This window comes from Leopardus geoffroyi, chromosome B3 (genome assembly GCF_018350155.1).
Source record: "Leopardus geoffroyi isolate Oge1 chromosome B3, O.geoffroyi_Oge1_pat1.0, whole genome shotgun sequence".
NCBI classification, from domain to species: domain Eukaryota; kingdom Metazoa; phylum Chordata; class Mammalia; order Carnivora; family Felidae; genus Leopardus; species Leopardus geoffroyi.
In genome coordinates, this window is record NC_059337.1 from 60,059,433 (window position 1) to 60,084,750 (window position 25,318).

General features: G+C 42.8%; 2 protein-coding genes across 12 annotated transcripts in view; one reads left to right on the forward strand and one right to left on the reverse strand.

The window, feature by feature from the left end:
- The window catches only part of TP53BP1 (tumor protein p53 binding protein 1), a 94,859-nt gene extending 74,539 nt beyond the window's left edge, over positions 1-20,320 (forward strand). For 7 of the 11 annotated variants that reach the window (XM_045447970.1, XM_045447968.1, XM_045447969.1 and 4 more), the window contains 11 exons: positions 904-1,056; positions 6,800-7,071; positions 7,753-7,902; positions 8,195-8,625; positions 11,445-11,636; positions 12,040-12,258; positions 13,901-14,116; positions 17,975-18,069; positions 18,803-19,002; positions 19,473-19,618; positions 19,967-20,320. In XM_045447970.1, the coding sequence (XP_045303926.1) occupies positions 904-1,056; positions 6,800-7,071; positions 7,753-7,902; positions 8,195-8,625; positions 11,445-11,636; positions 12,040-12,258; positions 13,901-14,116; positions 17,975-18,069; positions 18,803-19,002; positions 19,473-19,618; positions 19,967-20,154 (2,262 nt within the window). In that variant the 3' untranslated portion in view covers positions 20,155-20,320. The other 4 variants (XM_045447971.1, XR_006704073.1, XR_006704072.1 and 1 more) reach the window with 4 other exon arrangements.
- Positions 20,321-21,033: 713 nt separating this feature from the next.
- TUBGCP4 (tubulin gamma complex associated protein 4) overlaps positions 21,034-25,318 on the reverse strand; it is a 37,250-nt gene continuing 32,965 nt past the window's right edge. Inside the window, exons 15-18 of the mRNA XM_045447983.1 lie at positions 24,879-25,013; positions 23,284-23,400; positions 22,522-22,661; positions 21,034-21,848 (exon numbers count right to left, since the gene is read on the reverse strand). Of these exons, the coding sequence (XP_045303939.1) occupies positions 21,836-21,848; positions 22,522-22,661; positions 23,284-23,400; positions 24,879-25,013 (405 nt within the window). The 3' untranslated portion in view covers positions 21,034-21,835. The remainder of the gene's footprint in view (positions 21,849-22,521; positions 22,662-23,283; positions 23,401-24,878; positions 25,014-25,318) is intronic.

A 25,318-nucleotide genomic window follows, 5' to 3' on the forward strand; every position in this document is an offset into this window, starting at 1 on the left:
GGATCATCGTCATTGCAGTAATATATATAGTTCTTTTCAAAGACTTGAATACCTTGACAATGCTGAAAGAAAAAATCAGTCTGCTATGGGGAAATAAGGTGGGAGAAAAAAAGTGTGCATTTTCTCCTCAGAATTACCGGTGGGGTTGAGGGGAGGGTGTGGATGCTGTTAAATGTGGTATATGTGTTATGAGAAAACATGTGGATAGCAGTTGTCATGTAAACAAAAATGCAGGGCTTATTTAAGCTATTTATTTAAGCTGTTAAATTAATCCTTTATGATACAAGTAAATACAGAATCCTTTTACGGGGACTAGCTTGGCTCTTAAGTTACAATCTGTTATTTGGAAGAGATTAAATATTCCATATTTAATCCTGAGAAAAATCTGTGTATCTTGTTCTAGGCATAAAGAAACTATAGTTCTGATTTACTAAAGCAGGAAAAACAGACTGCACTGAGATTAACAGATACTCTTGTTTTTATATAAAGTTTTAAAAATATGCCTGCCTTTTTTTAAAGAGATGTTGCAAGTATAAGTTTATATACTGATTGATAAGTCAGCCTCAAAATCAGAAGGATTATAATGTAAATGTACTTTTGTGGGGGGGAGGTCAGAGTTTCACTTAAATATCCTAGATATAAGTGCTAGATGTTACAATTTTGATTGAGACAGAAATAGGTTATTTTAAGTGATAACTGATACAAACTCTTCCTAGCCTCTGGCTATATAGCTGGTCCATCCCTGTTCTTATCTATAGGTGAATACAAAAATAAAGCAACTGGAAAATTCCATCACACTAGATTCATGGAACCTCTGAACACTGCCTATCATGAAGCAGTTGATTTTTGATTCTGCCACTTTGCAGTGATACCTATGCTTGTGTTCTATTTTTTCTGCCACAGGGCGAGGAAGAGTTTGATATGCCTCAGCCTCCACATGGCCATGTCTTGCATCGCCACATGAGGACAATCCGTGAGGTTCGCACACTTGTCACCCGTGTCATCACAGATGTGTATTATGTGGATGGAACAGAAGTAGAAAGAAAAGTAACTGAGGTAATGCATACTTAGGTCTATGTGGCAAATTTCTTTCAGTAGAAAAAATTCCCTGGCTCTCCACTTCCACCCCTTCCCGCCTTTCTTGTGCAACTAGCTTCTTTGTTTTCCTTCATCTTGTGAGAAAGATTTAAGAATCTGGTAAGAGAGGAGAGTCTTGAATTCTGTGTTTTTCCCAACCACGAGTTTACTGTTTAACCTCTGGCCACTTATTTAACCAGTCCCATCATGGTTTCTGTTTCGTAAAGAACAGATTGATAAATCTCTGTTATGTTATAACTACATTTTATCTATTATTTTTAATTCTTGGAAACTAAAGAGGTTTAGAACTCCTTGCTTTGCTCCATGTTTTCTCACTTGTTGTCACGTTTGCTCATGGTGTCCTTTCTTGGTCTCCATCCATGTGTGGTTATAGACCTGTTTGTAGGAGATGCACCTTTATGTCTTAGTAGGATTCATTATGGACTCATTCCCAGTGTTGGAAAATATCAGCATTTATTCACTGTTAGATTGGACGGCATCATATGCTGACTGTTTATATCTCAATACTGGCTGAAATCAGATTTTCAAGAATTAAAGATGTGGCACTATCTTGGTACATATGTTAATTTCTGGGAACCCATTTTATTAATTGATGAGAGGCACAGGTACTTCCTTCCTTCCTTAGGCCTTGTTGCCATACTTAGGCACATCTTAAAAAATTTGCCAGATAGCCATATGGGAAGTTGAGACCAGGGAGAATTAAACTCTGATATGTATATAGTCTTATTAAATGGAACACATTATTGCAGTTGTTCACTAATGGGCCATTGTGGCCCTCATGTCAGAAAGCATTTGACTTTAGTTTGAGAAATTTTCTTGTGTATTTTATTGTACACCAAAATCCCAGATGTTAATTCATCTTCAATTTTTATGTTTGTGGAATTTTTTCAATATTGCTACTATTTTAGAAAAATCAGGAGATTAGCAGCTTTAGAAAAACAGTTTGATTTCATGAACAGTTTTTGTAACTCTTGTAGTTTAAAATGTTATACATGTTACTATATTATTTGATGTGGTGCTCTCAAAAGTATATTTCTGGAAACAGGCCTTTTAGATACTCTGAGGGGGGAAAAAGTTCCATGGTAATAAGTTTGAGAAATACCAAATGCTGTAAAACTTCCCTTCCCCCATGGAAATTCACAGTGCCTATTATGTTAAAGGCTCTAAGAAGTCCTTTATTAAAGATGTCTATTTTATTGTTTAACATAGAAGTTACCAAACTTGACAACTGAACTTTTTTATTACTTATTTATTTTTTTACATTTATTTATTTTTGAGAGACTGAGAGAGACAGAGGACAAGTGGGGGAGGGGCAGAGAGAGGATGAGACATAGAATCTGAAGCAGACTCCAGGCTCTGAGCTGTCAGCACAGAGCCTGACACGGGGCTCGAACTCACAAACTGAGATCATGACCTGAGCCAAAGTCAGATGCTTAACTGACCTAGCCACCCAGGCACCGCATCAACTGAACATTTTTAAAGATAATACTTATTATACCCCTTTGGAATATAGTTTGGGAAATATTACCATAATTAAATACAGTAATAATAGCAACTAACATTTCTGTAGTACTAACTATATGTAAGGCACTACTGTACGGACTTTAGTGATGGAACTTATTCAATCCTCACAACTAAGCTGTGGGTTAGATACTGTTATCACATTTTCCACATGAAGAAACTGAGGATTAAGTTAAAATAACTTGCATAAGGTTACATAGCTAATAAACAGAGGAACTAGAACTAATTCCAGGCAGTCTAGATCCAGAGCCTGCATTCCTAACCACTACATTATGCTGCTTCTCAAGAGTGAAGTGATGTGTGCAAGAAGGAAGATGCATATGGTAGTTCACATGAGGATGAAACTCCTCTGAAGGGAATTTTACTAGTTTGTCTGGATGAGGTCCAAAAAGCATTTGAGTTGGACCCTGAAGGTTTTAGATGTTGGGAGATAAGGGGAAAAGGCATTCCATACAGAAAGTTTGGTGAGTAAAGGCACAGAGACAGAAAGTAAAGAGCACACAGGTATGAAACGTTTAGTTTAGTTTTTAGTCTTTTGACCTGAGAAGACTCTAGGAACACCTTCCCTCATAGCTTGTATTCTTTGCTTATTATCTTTTAGAAGTTTTATTAATTTATTTACCTGCAACTTTTTTTTTTTTTTTTTTTTTTTTTTTTTTTTTTTACTATGTTCCTAGCACTGTGGCAGGCCCTGGAACTAAGAAGATAAAAAGACACTGTCCCTGTTTTCTAGGAGCTTATATAGACATGCAACAAATCCAGAACTTGTTGGTTGCTGTTGTAGAGGGTGGCAAGATGTGTTAGAAAGAGGAGACTGAGCCTACCAGCTTACCTGAAGGTAGCTAAAAGACCTCACAGAATATGTAGCTCCCAGAGTGTGGCAGATAACATTGAGGCATGGGGAAGAAGGACATCATAGGCAGAATGAAAAGTTATGTAGACAATGTGGCATGCTTAATGAATATTTAGAAGCTCAATATGACACAAACAGTAGGGTAGCGAATGGTAGGAAAGGATGCTGTTGAGTTTGGTAAAGGCCCAAAGTATGAGGGCTTTGTATACCACAGAAAAGAATTTAGATTTTTATCTTTGGTGTGATAGATGCCTTTAAAGAATTTTGGAGAAAAGAGTGACATGCTCAGATTTGCATGTTGGGAAGTTCGGATTGGCAGCGGTTTAACAGTGGACTGGTGTGGGTTGAGGCATAGTTCAGACAAGAGGTAATGAGTGTTGCATTAGGACAGTGGCAGTAGGGGTTGAGAGGAGAGACAGATGCATTAAGTACATAGAAGGTGAAATTGATAGACTGGTGAATTCCTAAATGGGGATACAGGGAGAGGGAGGAATTTAACATGGTACGTGGGCTTTTTCCTGTGCAGTGAGATAGAGAGTGGTACCATATGCTGAGACAGAGAATGTAAATAGGACACTGATTTGAGAGAGATTATTCAGTAAATACTTACTGAGGGTCTCTTGTGGCATGCACTGTGCTGGATTTGGAGGATATACCCAGGAAAGAAGATGGTTACAATTGCTGTCTTAATAGGGTCTCTGTAGTCTAGTGTATAAGACACACAGGAAGATAAGTAAGCAAATACGTTAAAAAGATGATAACAGGCCACCTTCAAGCCTGGATCTGTCATTACAATAGTGATGGCTTTAACTGTGGGACAGTTGCAAAGGCAGTTGTAGCTGGCTACTGTTCCTGGGGCATATTCTCCAACAGAGACACAGCCTGGAATCCCAGCCTTTTAGGCTGGCCATGCCCCTACACGTTTGCTATATTCAAGTGAAAGGATTGACTTCAGTTCTGGGCTCACAACACCTCCTTTAGTCAAAGGATCTCAGTAGATAGACTTGAATCTGGCTATAGCAGGCAAGTTGGTGATAGGAGACAGAGATTTGAGAAAGTCATGTTTATCACTGATACCTTTTGGAGGTGGTACACTTTCTGGTAATGACCCTGAGGATAGATGGCTGAGGCAGAGAAAATGGTTAATGGTGGTAATTATATCAGGAACTTGAGAGTTGCTGGATGGGTCATCTGATGGATGTAAGCCACAGAGAATAGTGACAGAAATAGGGACGGGGAGAAAAGGGAGGTTGTGAGCCAGAGGTTAAGGTTTTCATCCATGAGAGTGAGTGGGTGGGAGGATGTTGGTGAGTAACGGAAGGGGAGAGCAAAGTTTAACAAAATGGCAAATAGTGGTTTAGTAGGAGCGAGAGGTGGGAGATAGAAATGGTCTGTTGATGGCAATAGGGAGCAAAGTTGCCTCTTACCTCCAAAGTCTTTTTTTTTTTAATTTAATTTATTTCATTTATTTTAGAGAAAGAGCCCGTGAGTGGGGGAGAGGGGCAGAATGGGGGAGAGGGAGAGAATCTTAAGCAGACTCCACACTCAATGTGGAGTGAGGCACAATCCCACGACCCTGGAATTGTGACCTGAGCTGAAATAAGAGTCGGGCGCTAAATCAACTGAGCCACGCAGGCATCTCATATCTCCAAACTCTTGAATTGGGGTTTGGTGGAGAAAAAAAAACAGTCTCTGATAGAGCTCTAGGGATTGTGAGATGCACCGGTCATATCCAGGATTTATTCGTTGAAGGCAAGGAAATGGAGAGAGGATGACACTGCGTTTTGGTTGGGTTAAATTTCAGTGTCCTTAGTATATCCAAAGGGAAGGGTTTTTTAGTTATTTGTGAGTTTGGAGCCGAGTCATTCTTATATTGTTGGTAGATAGGTAGGGATGAGTCTGGTGAGATTGTCCAGGGAAAGCACGGAAGAGTAAGAAAAGGAAGAACAGAGTCCTGCACAATACTGTGTCTAAGGGAACAGATGAAGAAAGAGGAACCTGAAAACAAGCACATATCGAAGTAGCCCTTAAAGAGGTGGAATGAAAAAAAAAAAAAAAAAAGAGGTGGAATGAAAGTAAAAGTGACTTTGTAGATTCCAAAGGAGGAGATATTTTCAAGAAGGGAGTGGTGAAAATTAATCATTTAGGGGATACCTGGGTGACTCAGTCAGTTAATTGTCCGACTTTGGCTTTGGTCACCATCTGATGGTTCATGAGTTTGAGCCCCATGTTAGGTTCTGTGCTGACAGTTTAGAGCCTGGAGCCTGCTTCGGATTCTGTGTCTCCCTCTCTCTCTGCCCCTCCCCTGCTCATACTCTGTCTCTCTCTCATAAATAAACATTAAAAAAAAAAAAATAATCATTTAATTATCTTACAGCATTATTTGAGTGTGTGTGCATTGCATACTGTCTGCCCAGAGAAGCTATAAACTCTGAGGGGAGGGTCTTACACTTCTCCATATCTTCTCTGATGATATGCATGGTGATGCATGAATAGTCTAGAACAGGAAAGCAAGTGTGCTGTAATTTCTCAATACTGTGTCCAGAGAGGACATTGTTGTTTGGCCCCAGAACCTTTTCCCATAAGCCTGGGAATTAGCTTCCAAAGGCTGTTTAAAACTGAGCTCCAGTTAACCACTTACCAATCCATCAAAGTGAGCATGAGACATAAAGTCAGTTTGATATTCCTGTCTTCTATAGATACTGCAACCTTGTACATTTTGATTATTACCATTCTGTTTTTCATTTTTATAAACAATACTATTTTTAGCCTATTTTTGCCTATAATTTTCTATTTCCTGTATCATTTACTGAAAAGTAATGTAAAATAACCTGATTTCAAAAAACATGTCATGCTACCCACTGCTGATGAAATACCCAGAACGGCTCCTAACCATTTGTTTTCCTTATCTAACCTTCCTTCCTCCTTACCTCTCTTCTCCCAGACAGAAAATGTCTGGGTTACAATTCTTGCTGTCTTCTCAGTAGGCAAAGATTGTGAACTTGTCCAGTAAAAAGATAACTTAGCTCATAATAGAGATCTCTTTGTTTCCAATCCAGTGCAACCTTTATTTATATTTTATTGGGATATAATATATTCCCTGTAGAATGCTCAGGTCTTAAATGTTCAGTGGCTCTCAACAATTAATTGTGTGTAACCACTGCTCAGAATAAGATCCAGAACATTTCCATTAATCCAGAAAGTCTCCTCCTGATGCCCACATTTCTGAATTGAAATTTTTTGCCATCTCTAGGATTTTTTAGCCACCACATGAGCATGATGTTGTTGTGGCTTCTTTTAGCTTTTGTATCCATTTCTTCCTTGCAGGAGACTGAAGAGCCAATTGTAGAGTGTCAGGAATGTGAAACCGAAGTTTCCCCTTCACAGACGGGGGGCTCCTCAGGTGACCTGGGGGATATCAGCTCCTTCTCCTCCAAGGCATCCAGCTTACACCGCACGTCAAGTGGGACGAGTCTCTCAGCCATGCACAGCAGTGGCAGCTCAGGGAGAGGAGCCGGACCACTCAAAGGGAAAACCAGCGGGACAGAACCCGCAGATTTTGCCTTGCCCAGCTCCCGAGGAGGCCCAGGAAAACTGAGGTGCAGACAGGGTCTCCAGAGAGAGAGAGAGCTACAGCAGGGGCAGGGTTGCTGACATTTTAATATCACAGGAAAAGGGGAGTAATGGGAAATCCCCCCTCCCCCCCCCCACCATCCTCCAACTAGGAAAATTCAAATATTCTTCCTCCCCTTTTGTTCCTCTCCTGTTTGGGTTTGCATGGGAGAAAGGGTGGAGCCCTTTGAGAGCTAGACTCCTAAGAAAATGTAGAAAAACAGGTGAGGGGACTTTGAGAATGCTGGCACATGCTGCTGCCACCCCCATTTTCTGTAGCCTGTAGTGTTTTGACTGGGAGTGCAAAAAGTTTAGGGTAGTACCCTCAACCTGATACATCCTTAGCTTTTTGTTATCCTCTGCAGGTGTCTAGAGCCTGTAGTAGAAGAGAAGGCAGGGAAGAAATGGGTGTGCTATTTTTGAGGGCAACAGTAGGAAGCTTTGTCAGGAGGGAATAGACTTCCATAGAGGAGGATGTCCTTTACTCGTTATCCTACACTCCTACTCCCTGGCTGATATTTTGGTGGTGGGTGTGCAGGCCAGCTTCCTGCTGTGTTGGAGGTCTAATACATGTTGGCCTGGCATGTGGTTTAAGGGCCACGGGGAGACTTTGTGGAGAAAGGATCCAGTAGCAGGTGCTGTCAGACTAACCTGTCTTCATTCTCTAGTCCTAGAAAAGGGGTCAGTCAGACAGGGGCGCCAGTGTGTGAGGAGGATGGTGATGCAGGCCTTGGCATCAGACAGGGAGGGAAGGCTCCAGTCACGCCTCGTGGGCGCGGGCGAAGGGGCCGCCCGCCTTCTCGGACCACTGGAACCAGGTACCCGGGTAGTGTGAGATATACTTAGTCTATGACTTATGCAGAAAAAAAGGGAGTAGAGAGAAGAGAGGGGAGTAGAGAGTATGTGGGGTGTCAGGAGGGACACGAGGGGTCCACATTGACTTGGGAGCGGGCAGGGATCAGAGAGGCCACCGAGAAACCAGGCTTAGGCCTGTGATGGGGTCCTCCAAGAATGGGCTGAGGAAGACCCATGGACAAAGGAGTGGGAAAATTGGCAGTTAGAAACTTTTCTTATTTTAACTGCCTTCTCCTATCTCTTATCTTTGTTTAGAGAAACAGCTGTTCCTGGCCCCTTGGGCATAGAGGACATATCACCCAGCATGTCACCAGATGATAAATCCTTCACTCGTATTGTGCCCCGAGTGCCGGACTCCACCAGGCGAGCAGACACGGGTGCCGGTGCTTTGCGTCGAAGTGACTCTCCAGAGATTCCTTTCCAGGCTGCTACTGGCCATTCTGATGGCTTAGATGCCTCCTCTCCAGGAAATAGCTTTGTGGGACTCCGTGTTGTAGCCAAGTGGTCGTCCAATGGCTATTTTTACTCTGGGAAAATCACTCGTGATGTCGGAGCTGGGAAGTATAAATTGCTCTTTGATGATGGGTACGAGTGTGATGTGTTGGGCAAAGACATTCTGCTGTGTGACCCCATCCCACTGGATACGGAAGTGACAGCCCTCTCGGAGGATGAGTATTTCAGTGCAGGTAATAAAGGGAGTGGTGTCTGTAAGAGATTTAGTGTGCCTGGGCCAGTCCTCTCTCCAGTCAGTAATTACCAAGGGCATTCTCTTCAGCCCAACTACTCTTCTTCAGGGGTCTCCAAAGCTACAAATTCCATTCCTACTATGTGAGGTACTTTCACACTGGCTTTTTGTTTTCATTTGTTGCTTATTTTTGAATTAACTTAAAAGAATTTTTTTTTTAATATTTATTTTTGAGAGAGAGAGAGAGACAAAGTACAAGTCGGCGACGGGCAGAGAGAGGGAGATACAGAATTGAAGTAGGCTCCAGGCTCTGAGCTGTCAGCACAGAGCCCGATGTGGGGCTCAAACTCACGGACCAAACTGTGAGATTGTGACCTAAGCCAAAGTCAGACGCTTAACTGACTGAGCCACCCAGGTACCCCTGAACTTACTTTGGAATAATATATTTACAGAAAATGTACAGACTGCTGTGTAAAGTACAAAATACTGTGATAATGTGAGAAGTTCTCAACTACCCCTCAGCCAGCTTCCACTCTTGTTAACATCTTATGATAGCATGGTACATTTGTCAAAACTAAGAAACCAACCTTGATTCCTTACTAACTAACTAAATTCCAGACTTTATTTGCATTTTATCAGGTTTTATATATCCTTCTTCTATTCCAGGATCCAATCCATTAGTCTTCATGTGTCCTTTGATCTGTGACAGTTTCTGAATCTTTTCTTGTTTTTCATGGCCTTGACAGTTTTAAGGAGCATATGGTCAGATATTTGTCCCTCAGTTCTGGTCTGTCTCACCTTTTGTTTTATATTGGAGTTATAGGTTTTGAAAAGAATGCTATGGAGGTAAAGTGCCCTTTTCATTATGTCACGGAGGATTGAGGCCTATGACATCCACAGGACATCACTAGTCACGTTAACCTTTATCACTTACTTAAAGTATTTGCCCGATTTCTCCACTGTAAAGTTAGTGTTTTTCCCTTTCGATTTATCTGCTCTTTCACCACTGACTTAAACTTAGTACCTGCCTTGCTAGGAATCTAGTAGGTGAGTGTAGCAGATATATTGAGATATTTTTGCTTAGGAAGACGTCGTTAGTACTATATTTTTATGTCTGCACAGCAACCATTTACTGTCTGGTTTGAAAAAATTAAAAATTTTTAAGTAGCCAGTTCCTCTGATAATGAGATATTTGTATTATGACTGTTGCATGTGCCAGTTCTTTGAATATGTTCCCTCTTTTTGAGCTAATTTGGAGATAAATGTGTTGAGTTTGTCATTTAAAAACATCCTGTCTGGAGATTTTTTGGAACATAAATTGGGATATAATGGGCAAAAATGCCTCTGGTGAAGTCTCCTCAGACTTTCTTGTGATTTGGACTCCTGAGTAATTTTTTGCCCCTTTATTTCATTGTTAATCTTTACCTTCTAGTCCTGGGTAACACTTAGCTTTAGGTGGCATCATTTAGTAGCATGTGGATGTAGGTCTTTTATGACCCTTGGCTTACATAGTTTGTATCAAATATATCCATTGTATCAAATGTATCCATTAGGTTTAAAGCCTGTCTTGGAGGTCCTCTTAAGACCAAGAGACAGTTCTGTATCCAGTGTGAATTATGGCATCAAGGGGTGGGTGGGGTGTCTCTTGTGTCTCATTTATCAAGGCTGTCTACTAACATCATCACTAGACTGCTTCGAGTTACGTAGCTCTTCATCAGTGTGAAGTATATTCTTGGCCTTGGGCTTCATTGTACTCTTGAAAGGGGTCTTTGTGACTTAGTTTGCTGGTAGAGATTGAAGCCAGACGATGAAGCAGCAAGGGGAAGGGGAGTGATTCTGTGGCATAAATAGAGAACCAAGGCCTGCTTTCACGTCTGTATTTCTTTCCTTGGTGGCATATGCTCTGGGTTTCTTTTAGCCCTTCATTCAAGCACAGACCAGTGGGAGAGAACAAACGGACTCTTCTTTTATAAGAATGAAGAGGTGTTCATGAAAATGCCTTGTTTTTATGTTATATACATAGTGTGTGTGTGTGTGTATGTGTGTGTGTGTGTGTGTGTGTGTGTATAGCAGGTATATAAGTTGTTTATTGATGGATAGAGGAGGAGGAGTATCATCTTTTTACAGGTTTGGAAATGGGTCTTGCCCAAGATCACACAGTTTGGTGGTAGCAGAATTAGGCCTAGGCTCAGGTCTCCTAAATTCTAGCCCTGTTCCCTTTTATATTCCACATTGTGTTCCTTGTAACCTAAAGGCCTTTAGGTTCTGAAGCAGAGCAAGAGCAAGAAAGTAGATAATAGGGAAGATTAGTCAGGGGAGGCAGAATTTATGTGTTTTTTTCCTTTCTTTGCTCTGTATCTCTATTTTGATTTAGCCACACAGACACATGCTCTGTCTTACTCTCTTCGAGTTAAGTCATCTTTCACCTACAGCTTAGCTCAAGAATTATCACTGTTTCCAAAGAAACCAAGAAAGAAAGGTTTAGTAATTTATAATGGGATTATTAAGAAACCACATGTCATTTCAAGAAATAATTGAACCTCTAATAACTCATAAATGCTGGCTTTTAGGAGGCTTTATTTTATAACCAAAGGATTCCTTCTGTTGAGAATCTTTCCATGTCCCAATCTCAGGGTTGTAGCTACATATATTCTTAAGTGGTGGTGGTATCTGAGATTGACAGCTGGGATTTCAGTACTAACTTCAGTCCACTGTCGGACTTCCTGATGCCCTGACACAACCTGTTGTGCAGACCCACTGTGAGTGGCTGCCAAGCAACCTAAAACAATAGCAGGCTGCTCTTATGTTTTTCCCACCCAGGAGTGGTGAAAGGGCATAGGAAGGAGTCTGGAGAGCTCTACTATAGCATTGAAAAAGAAGGCCAAAGGAAGTGGTACAAGCGAATGGCCGTCATCCTGTCCTTGGAGCAAGGAAATAGACTGCGAGAGCAGTATGGCCTTGGCCCATATGAGGCAGTAACACCCCTTACCAAGGCAGCAGATATCAGCTTAGGTAAGACCTTTGTTTCCTAGCTCCGGGCCCCTGTCCTGTTTGTGGTGGGAAGAGCGGTTTCTAGAGCAATCAGGATGCTTCGCTAAATCTTACAAGTCCTGTGTGGTTTATGAGATGCTAATGAGCTGCCATTTTCTGGAGCCACCACCTATCTCTGTTTCCTTCCCAGGACCACATGCTAAATCCTCAGATTCTTCTGGTCTCCCCAGTTCTTCAGGGGACCAGATACATTTCAGTCATGGCTGAGACTGAAACAGAATGGCAGCTTTAAAAGAGGTTTCCTGTTCTCATAGGAGGTGGAGGAGAGGGTGTGGTGATATCTAAATCAGGCTCTGCCCAGCTTCTTGGAGTCCAGGGCCTCAGACCATGGGAGTTGACCAACCTTTGACTTATCCTATCATAGACAATTTGGTGGAAGGGAAACGGAAACGGCGCAGCAACATCAGCTCCCCAGCTACCCCTACTGCCTCCAGCAGCAGCAGCAGCACAACCCCTACCCGCAAGATTACAGACAGCCCTCGTGCCTCCTCGGGAGTTCTCTCAGGCAAAAGAAAACTGATCACTTCTGAAGAAGAACGGTCCCCTGCCAAGCGAGGCCGGAAGTCTGCCACTGTGAAACCTGGTGAGTACTCCCTTTTGCCTCATCCTCCCTCAGACCCCTGTGGAATGCAGGGCCAGCTGCTGGAGAGAAGGAGCCTGATAAGTGGCAATGGCCGCTCTGTCCTGCTACAAAGTTGGGATCCTGCACAAGCACAGGTAGTACTCAGCTTACTGCATCCACCTTTAGACATCTCCCAGCAGAGTCCAGTGGAGATAGATAGGACACTAGGTCTTGATTGGAAACATTCATTGAGTTCTGTGTAAGTTCCAGGAGGGAAAGAAGCAGTGAATTTTAAGCAGATTCCTTTATCTGGCACCTTCTTCTACCTCAGGAAGCTCTGCTTCCTGAGTCTTTTTGCGCTCAGGGCCCTCTGGCTCTCCCAGACTTCCTACTGAAAGCTAGTACCTCAGTCTGCATCTCCTTGTACTGTTCCTCAAACACCTCCTTTCCACGCATTCATGTTTCATATTAACAGGAATTCATCCGTCTATTGTTCACGGAGTCTCTAATATCCAGCCCCAGCCATTGTGGGTTCTGGAGACACAGGTGTAAAGTCCTCAGTGTCTGCCCTGAGGGAGCTCTCTCAGTGCAGCAGACTGAGCGGGTTCATCGGTTGTTGCGCTGTCCTAGCACCAGAGTTCCTTTGGTTTCCTGTATATTTGCGTTGTGTCATCTCCATATGTGTCCAGCACCTCTGTTGTGTTCAGGGTATGTGAGGCATGGAACTAAGTCCTTCGACATTACTTCAAATAGTCCCAATGAGGTTTAGATGCTAGAATTCATTTTCTAGTTGAAGAGTTTGAGGTACAGAAAAGTTGGCTAACTTTACCAAGGTGACCTAGTAATCCAGAATTCAAACTCAGGCAGTTTGACTTTGAAGTCCAGGCTTATACATACTACATCAGACTGTTCTCCTCCTGCTGGTTTTGTTTTAGGGAGGCATGACCTGTCTGTCATCTTAGCCTCCTAATGAGGCTATGATTCCGCTTCTTCAAATCAGGTATTTGTTTTCTTCTTGAGGACTTATTGGGGCACTCGTAGCATGGGTGTTCTGGGAGTCCTGGGCTGGCCGGTGCACTTACCCCCAGGGGTTGGAAACTGGGATAATTGAAGCAGGCTGTTTTGCTGTAGCTCCATCAGTGAGTAAGAACACTTTATTACCAAGTATTCTGTGCACCGTTCTGGTGATGGTTAGGCATAGGGTGGGAGTATCTGCTGGGTACACTTCTTGGTAACAAAAAAAATGGGTTTTTTGTTGTTGTTTTTTTTGTTTTTAAGGGCTGTTTCAAAATATCACATATCCTGGGGAAATCAGAGCACTGAGCAAGAGAAAGTGGGCTGAAGATTTCTAAGTATTTTTCACTCTTACCTAAACTTTGTTTGTATTAGAACCACTACTTTCTTCAGATCCCAGAAGTATTTAGTTTGGCTGTATAAAAACAATACTAGTTGATATTCATTTATAAATCGTCATGACTGTATAAAACTTAAATACGTAAAATTTCTCTGCATTGTAAATTGGGTCCTGGGACCCAATAGGGGTCCATAGGAATGGTCTTTGGTCAGTAGCTCAAAAAACCTGGTTAGGACATTGCCTACCCATCCTGTCATGCCCAGGCAGTGGTCTGTATCCTTCTAGTAATTGTGTCTCCATCCCTTCCAGGTGCAGTGGGGGCAGGAGAGTTTGTGAGCCCCTGTGAGAGTGGAGACAACATGGGTGAACCCTCTGCCTTGGAAGAGCAGAGAGGGCCTTTGCCCCTTAACAAAACCTTGTTTCTGGGCTATGCCTTTCTTCTCACCATGGCCACAACAAGTGACAAGTTGGCCAGCCGCTCCAAACTGCCAGATGGCCCTACAGGAAGCAGTGAGGAAGAGGAGGGTAAGTCCCTAGGAAGCCCTGGGGGCTCTGACAACATGAGCACTTTCTTCCTTTCCATTCACTTATGAGCCTATAAAGTAAGCAGTGCATGTGGTGTCTGAGATCTTGGTCAGGAAAGTTAATGAACTCTCCTTCTTAATTTATAGACGGTTTTCACAAAATTCCTCTTAGTGGCTCCTCAAAACAATCCTGTGAGGCACATGGGACATAGATCTTACCGTCCATTTTACAGATGAGGAAACAAGCTTAGAGAGGTTAAAACCGTGCTTTTTGTCTGCAGTAATGGTAGATTTGGGACTAGAACCCAGTGTTCATTCTATCCTATGACAGTCCTCCAAGTCAGGTTTCTGAATGCCCTGCCATCTTTCCCATCTGTGTTCTAGGGGCAGTTGCTAGAGAAAACCCACCTGGGGGCGAAGTTGATTCTCGTGAGGTCTGTGCATAAGACAGAGAATGTAGGGTGCCCGGGGCCCCAGGGTGATATCAGAGAAACAGCTTCTAAGGCTTTTCAACTCTTGTATCTCTGTTCAACCTTAACCTAAATCTATATATTGTATTTCTGTGTGGTCTATGACTTAGGGTTTGAGTGAAGGCTGTAGTGGGGACAGGTAAAAATCGTTTGAACTGTCTAAAGAGTATGTGATCTAGGAGAGAAAATAGGTGGATACAAACGTATACACTGTAAGTGACTCACAGCAGCATCCACATATGTCTGTGAACGGTAAAGGTGCAGATGGAGTGATGTTCTGCAGGTTAGAGTTACTATATCTTACACAAGGGAATCGAATTGGGGAACATGGTTTTATAAAATAGCACCACTGCAAATCTGCGATGGTAGGCATTTCAGGTGTGTAGACAACTCTTCCCCTAATTAACCAAAACCAACCATAGCCATGTGGAAATCTGTACAGGGCTATGGGAAGGGTGATCAGAGAGTTGAAATTAGGGTTTATGCTATTTGGAAGGTGCATAAACAGCCATCAGTAGAGCGACTCTAGGGTGTGGGAGCAGGTGTGGCATGTGTGGGGTTTCAAGGTTAAGTGTGTGCCCAGCTTTGTTTGCCAGACAGAATTCAGATAGGTATCATTGGCGATAAGGTGTATGAAGAGTTTCCTAGCTAAGAGTGTAGTTTAGTTTGATTATAATGGGAGTCCCTTGAGGATTCTGCAGGATGTGGCATCAAAACAGTGTTTGTGGTCTTGTTTTCTTTTGCTTTCACAGTATTGCTAGACTCTGGACTTTATTCTCCAAGACGCTCCTAGCCCTTCCATAGACCAGGACTTCACAAGGCAACTCTATAATGTTTTATCTGTGGTATAGCATAGTCAAGAAAGGCAGCTTTGGGGGTGTGCCCGGGTGGCTCAGTTGGTTAAGCATCCAACTCTTGATATTTGGTTCAGGTCATGATCTCATAGTTCATGAGATCTAGCCCCATGTCAGGCTCTGTGCTGACAGCAGGGAGCCTGCTTGGGATTCCCTGTCTCTCTTTGTCCCTCCTGCATGTGCACTCCCTCTCTCTCAAAAAAATAACCAAACATTAAAAAAAAAAACAACTTTGGTATAAGATGTAGACTGTCCAACATCTGTGAGCCTGTGTGAGATTAATAAACTCAACTCCTAAAAATTCCCTCCACTGATGGCTGATATATCAAATGTTTATAATCCCAACTTTGCAACCATGTGCGAAAGGAGGTAGGCCTTATCTAAATGAGGAGGAGAAATTGGACATTTTTAAAAGATTGCCAGGTTTCTCATGGAAAATGTGATTGTAGTGAACATGTCTGCTTTATCATCGGACACTGCCCAGAAGTACCAAAACTCCTTGATGTTTTTGGCATGTGAGAATGTTGACAGGTACCTCAGTCTCAAGAAGCCTGGAGACATTTGTACTAAAACAACCTACAGAATATTAACAGTTTTGGGGCTCCTGGGTGGCTCAGTTGGTTAAGCGTCTGACTTCGGCTCAGGTCGTGATCTCACAATTCGCGGGTTCAAGCCCTGCATTGGGCTTCGTGCTGACAGTGCAGAGCTTGCTTGAGATTCTCTCTGTCTCTCTCTCTCAAATAAACTTAAAAAAAAAAAAAAGAATATTTATAGTTTAAAAGAAACTATGTGACATGACTAATAGATAAATGGGAATCTTAGATGCTAGTTTATATCAGGAGCTCATAGAATGCTTAAATCCATTTAATGAGACATATTTATTAATGAGTTAAGAATATGGCACCTGGTATTGTTAGGAGGTACACTATCGGGGACCTATCAGCCATAGGGATTGACTCTAGAGTTGGGTTTATTTAGTATCTTCATCCTTGATTTTAGATGATGGAATTAAAAACCTGTTCATTTTAACCTCAGGTCAGGCAGGGCCACTCATAAATCACAAATAAAATGAAATCCAAAATGAGAAAAAGTAGAGGAATGGACTGCTGCCTAGACAGGGTAATATTTGATTACACAGGTGCAAGGAAATATAATTGGGGATTAAAATCTAGGTTAAGACTGGAAACAGACCTGGATTAAGCAGACATAAAATAGAAGTCTTGGGGAAAATAAAGGGCCATGAGAGGCCCCGGGAGCGACTCAGCAGTAGTGTTGGTACTGAGAATTGTGACAAATGTGTATTGAGATGGATCAAAAGGATACAGTGATGAAACAGAAATAGTCCTGCTCTCATCTGAGTGTTTTATAACCATGTAAAGTTTCTAGTTTTCATTTTAAGAGGAACATGAGAATGTGTAGTCAAGGACAGAGCAATGGACATGAATAGGCTGGCCAGTCCTCACTAGAGGTGTAGAGGACTGAGTGTGGGGCGTCAGCGCTTGTGGGTGGCTCCATCAGTAAGGAGGGCACCACAGGCCTGGCCTGTCTGCACAGGTTCTGTTCTGTCAGTTACCACTGGGCGTGAGGGGGAAGGGAATGGTCTTGGCACTGAACTCTTATGAATTTGGTTGGGTTTTTTATTTGTGATAAGTTCATTAGAACTTAATTTCTCAGAACTCCTAATTAACTAAAATCTCTAATGTCTTGCTTTTTTTTTTTTTTTTTTTGTCTTTTCTTTTTTAATGTGTTATTTATATATGAGAGGAGCAGATATTTGGTCAAAAGAAGCAATTTCTAATTGCCTAGGGTCATTACAGCTTCAGCCTCATCTCTCATAACTTCTACTTCACCCTCAAGACTGTAAAGCAGTCATTGATGTTCAGTGTCCTGAGGTACTTCAAGATCATCAAAGGTAGATAGTTTTCAATAAAAAGGTTGAAATAGGATTTCTCTGGCTAGCCTTCACTTAATCAGCTACATTGTGGAAACCCTACTTTCTTTGAGTATTCTGGTTCTTCAGAGTTTTAGTGTACAAGGGGTAAAAAATCCTGATGAAGGGGGAATTTGAAGGCTTTGTTACAAAAAGTGCTAATCAGCTATTCTTCATCTCCACAACAGGCAGAATTAGAGGAAATGGGCTTAGTTTGCAGGAGACATTTAGGGTAGTCCTAAGGAACAACTTCCTGATGGTAAGCGTTATTCAAATTGGAGTACATTACCATGGGAACTGGTTGTGTGTCCATCCCTGTTAACAGTCCCATGACTGGGTACAGAAACCTTTGATGTTTTTGGGTTTAGGACCTACCCCCATTTCTCATCTTTCCCACCCTTTCTGCTCTTGTCCCTGCTTTTGGCAGCATTTTATAGTGCTCATGACCGATCTCTTTCTGACCCATGGGAAAGCTCTTGACCTGTCTTTAGGATATAGTGCTATGGAGCTAGCTGGGAGTGTCAAAGGAGGCAGTAAGAGGCAGGCTTAAAGTAGTAAATACAAAACTAACTAGTAATTATTATCTTGGTTATTTTTTTAAATAGAATTTTTAGAAATTCCTCCTTTCAACAAGCAGTATACAGAATCCCAGCTTCGAGCAGGAGCTGGCTATATTCTTGAAGACTTCAATGAAGCCCAGGTGAGGAGTTTCTTTGTGTAGCTTCCCAGAAGGGCAGTAATGAGAAGAGTCTGAGGGGGAGGGGATGGAGAGGTTGGGTACACCAGGTAGACAGTTGAGGAACTGGGAAACTGCCACAAAGTTGTTGCATCAACTAGAATTTTTACGTGGGTGTAATGAAGAGAAGGTTGTAATGAAGAGAAGTTAGACCCCTTCTTGTTAAAGGCTGTGGTTCTATTCTTGGGACAAAAGTAGGTTAAAATTTGTTTAATAGAAATCCCTATTAGAGTGTTGCTGATTCTCAGCCTACAAGGTTGAATATCTGGGATTGGGTGGTCCCTTGAGGGTTTAGGCCCCCAGAAACCTGCAGGTGAGGCAGGGAGAACATCTAAGGAAGCCTGTGGGCCTTTCATTGAGAAAGGCGACCTTGGGTAGAAGGATAGGTTCAGGGACATCTGGGTGGCTCAGTTGGTTGAGCTTGATTTTGGCTCAGGTATTGATCCCAGGGTCATGGGATTGAGCCCCACCGCGGACTCTGCATTGAGCATGAAGTCTGCTTAAGATTGTCTCTCTCTCTCTCTCTCTGTCTCTGCTCCTCTCTAGTTTGCACATGTGCTCTTAAAAAAAAAAAAAAAATCACATTTTGGGTAGTATTTTAGAAGTGTTCAGATCTATTCTCTGTGATTAAGGGCTGCTATTCAGGGGCTTTCTGTAGAAGTAACCAGACCCATTGCTTCTGTTCCTTTTCTTCCAGTGTAACACAGCCTACCAGTGTCTCCTAATTGCAGATCAGCATTGTCGAACCCGGAAGTATTTCTTGTGCCTTGCCAGTGGGATTCCTTGTGTGTCTCATGTCTGGGTCCATGATAGTTGCCATGCCAACCAGCTCCAGAATTACCGCAATTATTTGCTGCCTGCTGGGTATAGCCTTGAGGAGCAGAGAATTCTGGATTGGTGAGTATTTGAGAGCCTATCTAGAATGGTAGGCAGGAAGACAGCAAGTTCTTGGAGTGAGGAGAATCAAGGTGAGAGTGTTTCTAGAAATTAGAATGATCATAGGATAAATTAGAGAACTTGAGTGAGTTTATTTTAGTTCATCCAGTTTATGTCCATAGGGTACCCTGGTTAAGGACCTTCTGAAGATGTGTGAGGATTTCCATGTAGGTTCAGTGTTCTTGACCTCTAAGGTTAGGGGACTGAATTTCAAGCAAGGCATTTTATTCTTAGCCCCAGGACAAACCTGGACAGCAGAAGGGATGTATTAGAAGGCTAGGATCCCAGCGAATACACGATTCATAGGAGAAGAGAAGGGGAGTGGTACCGTAATACAGGGCTTTTGAAAATATTCACACGTTGTTGGATGTAACCTGTCACGTTAGGGTCTTCTCTAATTCCAAGGTACTGTGTCTCTGACTCCTTTGTAGGCAACCCCGTGAAAACCCTTTCCACAATCTGAAGGTACTCTTGGTGTCAGACCAACAGCAGAACTTCCTCGAGCTCTGGTCTGAGATCCTCATGACTGGGGGGGCAGCCTCCGTGAAGCAGCACCATTCAAGTGCCCATAACAAAGGTACCTGGAAAGTGTATGTGGTGTTACTGCTCCAAGGATGTCCTTCAACCCATAAGTGTTAGGCCCTGTGGTCTGTTAGGTTGATCATATCCGTGTTTCTTCTCTTAGAAAGGCACCACCTTCAGGAGCCACTAGGGGCGAGGCTCTATGCTTCTGCTGGTGTCCAGTGGTGTATTTATAAATAATTCTACAAGGTTAGCATACAGTGATTACAGCTTTTCTCTTTGGGTTGTGATCAGTAACACTGATATAAAGGGCTGGAGTTTGGGCACAGTGCAACATACTGGCATATCTTTAATGGAAGGCTAAATTGAGTCTCCTTTCCTCATCTTCCCCTGCTTCCTGCAGATATTGCTTTAGGGGTATTTGATGTGGTGGTGACGGATCCCTCATGCCCAGCCTCGGTGCTGAAGTGTGCTGAAGCATTGCAGCTGCCTGTGGTGTCACAAGAGTGGGTGATCCAGTGCCTCATTGTTGGGGAGAGAATTGGATTCAAGCAGCATCCAAAATATAAACACGATTATGTTTCTCACTAAGGATATTGGTCTTAACCGATTTTATTCCCTGTTGTGGAGATTGTGTTTTAACCAGGTTTTAAATGTGTCTTGTGTGTAACTGGATTCCTTGCATGGATCTTGTATATAGTTTTATTTGCTGGACTTTTATGATAAAATAAATGTTGAATCTCTTTGGTTGTAGTAACTGGGATTTCTTCATCCATTTCTTTGAACTTAATCGCAGAACAAATAGCAAGACAAACGTGGTACCTTCTCTGTGGTTTTCAATAGGTTTGTTCGTAGCGGAGGACAGCTTGCCAAGGAAAATAACAAGTGAATTTAAAATTTTTCTGTGCCATCATTGTCGAAAGGTTATCCTGGGCTGTTTAAAATTAGATGCTTCCCAAAACCTAATTTTACAGTAGGTCCAGATCAATAGGTGTAGTTAAAGCTGAATGGAATTGAGCATAGCTCTTAAGTTTCCTGGCAATTAAAAAAATCTCTATTTAAAATTGACCTGACAGCTGACTTGTGGGTATACTGTACTTTTTCCTAAAAAGGAAAAAGCACCAGTTGCTCTGAAAGGGCAGTGACTATAAGCTTGATGGGATGACTTTGTGCAAGGATCAACAGGAGAAACACAGTGACAACATTTGGAAATGGCAGAAGTTCTAGTCAGAGGTCCAACATTTTGTAACTGTTATTCCTGTCACAGTTACTAGAAGCTATTCCTTCCCTACCTCTAGCATCAGCCCTGCTGCTGTCCTCTCATTCTCTAAAGCAGGGGTTAAAAACTTTTTCCTGCCAGTTAGGAAGTATTTTAGGCTTCTTGGGCTATTTGATGTGTCACAAGTACTCACCTGTGCCATGATAGCACGAAAGCGATCACAGACAATAGGTAAACAAATGAGCGTGGCTGGGTTCCGATAAAACTTTATTTACACCAACAGGTGGCAGGCCATGGTTTGCTAACTTCTCCACAGGCAGCAGTGGAAGGGGTCATCCTCAGCACACAACTGTAGGAAATAGGACGTAGTATGTGGTAGAAGATGCAGAGATAAGAACCAGATTCAGTAGCTACAGACTGAGGCTGGATTGCTGCATTCTTGTTCAGTATGGAGGGAGTTGTTCAATGAGTATTTTGGTTCACACCAGTATGAACATTAATAATTACCAGTAATGGTTGGGCCGGGTTAGGAGAACCTCAACTCCTATGGTTCTTCTAAGAGGGGATAATTAGACCTGTAATTTTCAGTACTTGAAATCTTAAGAATTTGACCTCAGTTTTCTTAAGGACCCTTTTTTCTTTGTTAGAATACTACTTTAATACATTGTCAATAGCTAGGATTGCCCTTTTACCAGCGTGAGATAAGTGGGAGTTCTTACTGCTGGGTCTCGCAGCTTGAACAGTACCTAGGCGCATAGCAGGTGCTCAATGCATGGATGGGCCCCACGGATGTTCTCCGTGGACTGGATCTGGCAAGGCCGGCAGAGGGAGAGCTGACACCACATGTCTTCCATGGTGGGTGAGTGACGAACTCCCCTAAGAGCAGACCCTTCCACATGGGAAGCATTTGTGCCCACGGGTGTTCAGTAGTATTGCTTCTAGCAGAAAAAGAGCCCGCAGTAGTCTGCAGGCATTTGTTGAAAGGCTGGAGTGTTTTGAATCTTCTGTCACAGATTTGGGAACATGATGGGCCTGGTTGTGAACCAGATGTTTTCACATCCCAAAACTGAAAGAAAAAAAGAGCCTCATCAAATATGCTTTCCTGAGCTTTTCTTCAAAGAAATATGAATCAGGGCAACCTGTGATCTACATAATGTCATCTTAAAACTTAAGTTTAACTCTTCTAAAATCGCTTAGGAAAAGTCTGCTTGAGGACATATGAGAAAGAGAAAAAGGAGAACAATAACATGTTTTTGAATAGGATAGGCCTCTGAGAAAAGCTAACCACCACAAAATCTATTCAACTGAAAAGAAAAGAATTAGAAGGGGCAGTTACCTTTCCCAGACTTGGAAGCTGGGGGCCGGTGAGGCAGGCAGGGGTCTGCGGCTGCACAGCTAGTTCATGTCAGAACTGGGAACCACAGCCACACTGCTTCCCAGCAGGGCATCAGCCCAGCCAAAACCTAAACACCCATCTCCGCATCAGGGGTTTTAGTATGTTACTATGATGATGGCTTTTACTGGAAAATAAGCTTCATTAAAATTATCAAAGATGATCAGATGTAGCCCTTTTTCTCTCTGAGCCTTAGTTTGTTTATAAAATGAGGCTATTTGGATGAGACCGTGGCTAGAGCCTCCTAGCTCTGGAATTACAACTCGTTAAAAAGCTACACACACACACACACACACACACACACACACACACACAGTCCACCGAGTTCCCCAGGGCTTGCTCCTACCTGCCCAGAGTTCCACCAGCCTGGGTGTAGTATTTGTTATAATCTAGTCGCAAGAGTAGTTGAGCCAAATCTGAGTTGATCTGATGATTGCGAACGCTGGAGAGAATCTTAAATAGGAGTGACGACTGGCGGCTAAAGCCCTGCAGAGAGAAGGACCCACGCTGCCATTCCTCTCAGACTCACCAACTGTCCCTGTGGAGTGAGGCAGGGAGGGCGGTTCCCTGAAAGAGTCTTGCCCAAAAGTCTACAGCACCAGCTTGCCTTCCCACATCCTCACCTCTGTTAGCTCCTAAAACTCTTCTTCATACAGAACCCATAGATCGCATGACTTTCTGTGAAAGTACACGCTCATTCTCAGGAGGAAGTTAGCATCTGCTTTCAAGTTAATATGTTCTGTGGTACAGTGGGGGTGGGGAGAGCTGCGTGGTTTTGTTCCCGTCGGATAACCACAATCTCAGTGAAACGGAGTTAGTTCAAGGAAGTAAGGAGGTTGGGTAGAATGTGAAAACAAAGCCATGTGTGTTTGTGGGCTGAAGAAAAGATTCAGGGCTGAGCTATTTTTGAATGTTGAGATGGCAAATTAGCTGCTTTAAAGTGAACTGACAGCAACATTTTTATCTCTGTATCTTGTTATTTCTGTGTGTATGTAATTATTGGGAATATGCCTTATTGACTCAGAGGGAAAGATCGTGATTCCCCATTGGCAAAACAACCTCTATCCTGTGGACAGGGCTGCACACCGCCAAGTGGCAGCAGACTCACCTTCACCAGGATGCTCAGCTGGGCAGCCCCACGTTCATCCAGTGGGCCCAGGTTCTGACTGACCAGCGAGCAAAAGCTGTGACAGAGATCTAGGATTTCATTCAGGCAGTGAAACACCTACCCAGGAAAGAGCTGGTATTAGGAAAAAGAGGTAGATGCATCCATGAAATTAAAGATTTGGGAAAACAATCTAAGAGCTACCTTACTCCCATTCTTTGACCTCAGGAGAGACAATGTCACATGCAAGTCCTGCCAGCCCCTCAAAATGCAACATGTGTAAAACAAACTCTTCCCTTCCTGGCAAAGATGCTGTCATTCTCTTAGTCACTCCTGCACAAAACCTCCATTCTAGCCACAGTGAACTTGTCATCGTTTCTTGCACCCACCAAGTGTGCTCCTGCCCTGAGCTTTGCTTTCAGTGTTGTTCCCTGTGCCCGGGATACTCTCCTTAATACAGTTCAAGTTCTACCTTCTCAGCAGAGCACTCCCTTCCCCATGTACCCTTTAGTGACCCCCTGCTTCTCTCTTTATATTATGTGTACTGCTCTCTTGTTGAGGCCACCTGTGTTGTTACTGATCTGTGTATCTATGTATGTTCTGTTTCTCCAACTAGATTGTGAGCTCCTTAAGGGCAGAGCCATGACTTATACCTCTTTGTATCCCCAGTGCCTTGCATAAAGTAAGCACTCAATAAATATCTAATGGTGACCACCTGCTCTGAAATTCTGCTTTTCCCAAGGATGCACGCATGCCAGACGAGGACAGTCTACTGGTGACAGTGGTTCCTGGTGTTGTCAGTTCACAGAAAGAACCCTTGGGAGTGGCATCCATGTAACTCACTCTCCCTTAGTGCAGCAAAAATAGCTCCAAATAGCAAAACAAAAGACAAGTAGTGTTTGTGGTGTGGCACAATTGAGGGATAAAACTGGCTGACATCACAGATGAAGTGCAATCTGTGTAACCTAAATAACCATAGAAACTGAGGGGTCCTTTCAGTCTTTCCGCTTTTTATTCTGGAATTAGAATCTACTTGTGAGCTTTAAAAAATACTGGTGTCTGGGTTTCACTCCAGAGACTCTAAGTGCTCTGGGTCCTAGATTTTTTAAAGCTTCCAGGTGATTCCCATGTGTGGCCAAGGTTGAGAATAAATACCCTGAAGGAGATGAACATATGTATATACACACATACGTACTCAGAGGGGGAGACACTACTCCAGCTGTATGTGAAAACAACTCTCAGTTGGTCAATCCTGACCCTAAAGATTTCTGAGAACTGAGAAAGATTTCTGAGTACTCTATGCTTTTTGTTAGCCTTTCTGTGGTGTCACAGAAACGTTTCTTAAATTCCTCTAAATCCTTCCTTTTGAGGGTTGAGCACATATTCTTCTATAGCTGCTCACCACATCCCGGGATATAATATTTCAGAGATTCAAAGACATTTAAGTTCCCTTTTAAAATTCCCTTTTAGTTTTGCTTTAACTTGTTAAAAATGTAGATCGAACAATTGCTTAATGATAGCTCCGCATCCTGGCAACTCAGGATCTAAGGGAACAGTCGGGCTAGAAGCAGTCTGAGGAAACCAACAGCCCTACTTACAGGTTTCAACAAGATAAAGGACTGAGCCAGCAAGTTGCTAAGGAAGTGGTCGTGAGCCAATCGGATGCTTTCAAAGTCTCGGGTGGAGTTGATTTGATGCAGCAGCTGTGAGAACTGAGACTCCAGCACATCTACCTGATGGACAGTTAAACACAAATACTGTCAGTACTTTGCATATGCTAAGCACTCAGGGACACTAAGATGCTGATGGTTTGAACTAGAAATTCTTTGCCCCCACTCCTCTTTCTCCTATTCAGACCACTTTAAGACTGACCAAAGACCCCCTGATGTTGCCTGGCTTTATAGAACTTTATCTGCTTAATACCTCATGGCCTCCAAAGTTCTGACAGATCCCTCCCGCCTCCTGCCACATCCCTTCCACCTGCTCCCTTTAGTTAAGTCCTTCCAGACGTTCTAGCAAACTATAAAAAGGGTCAAGT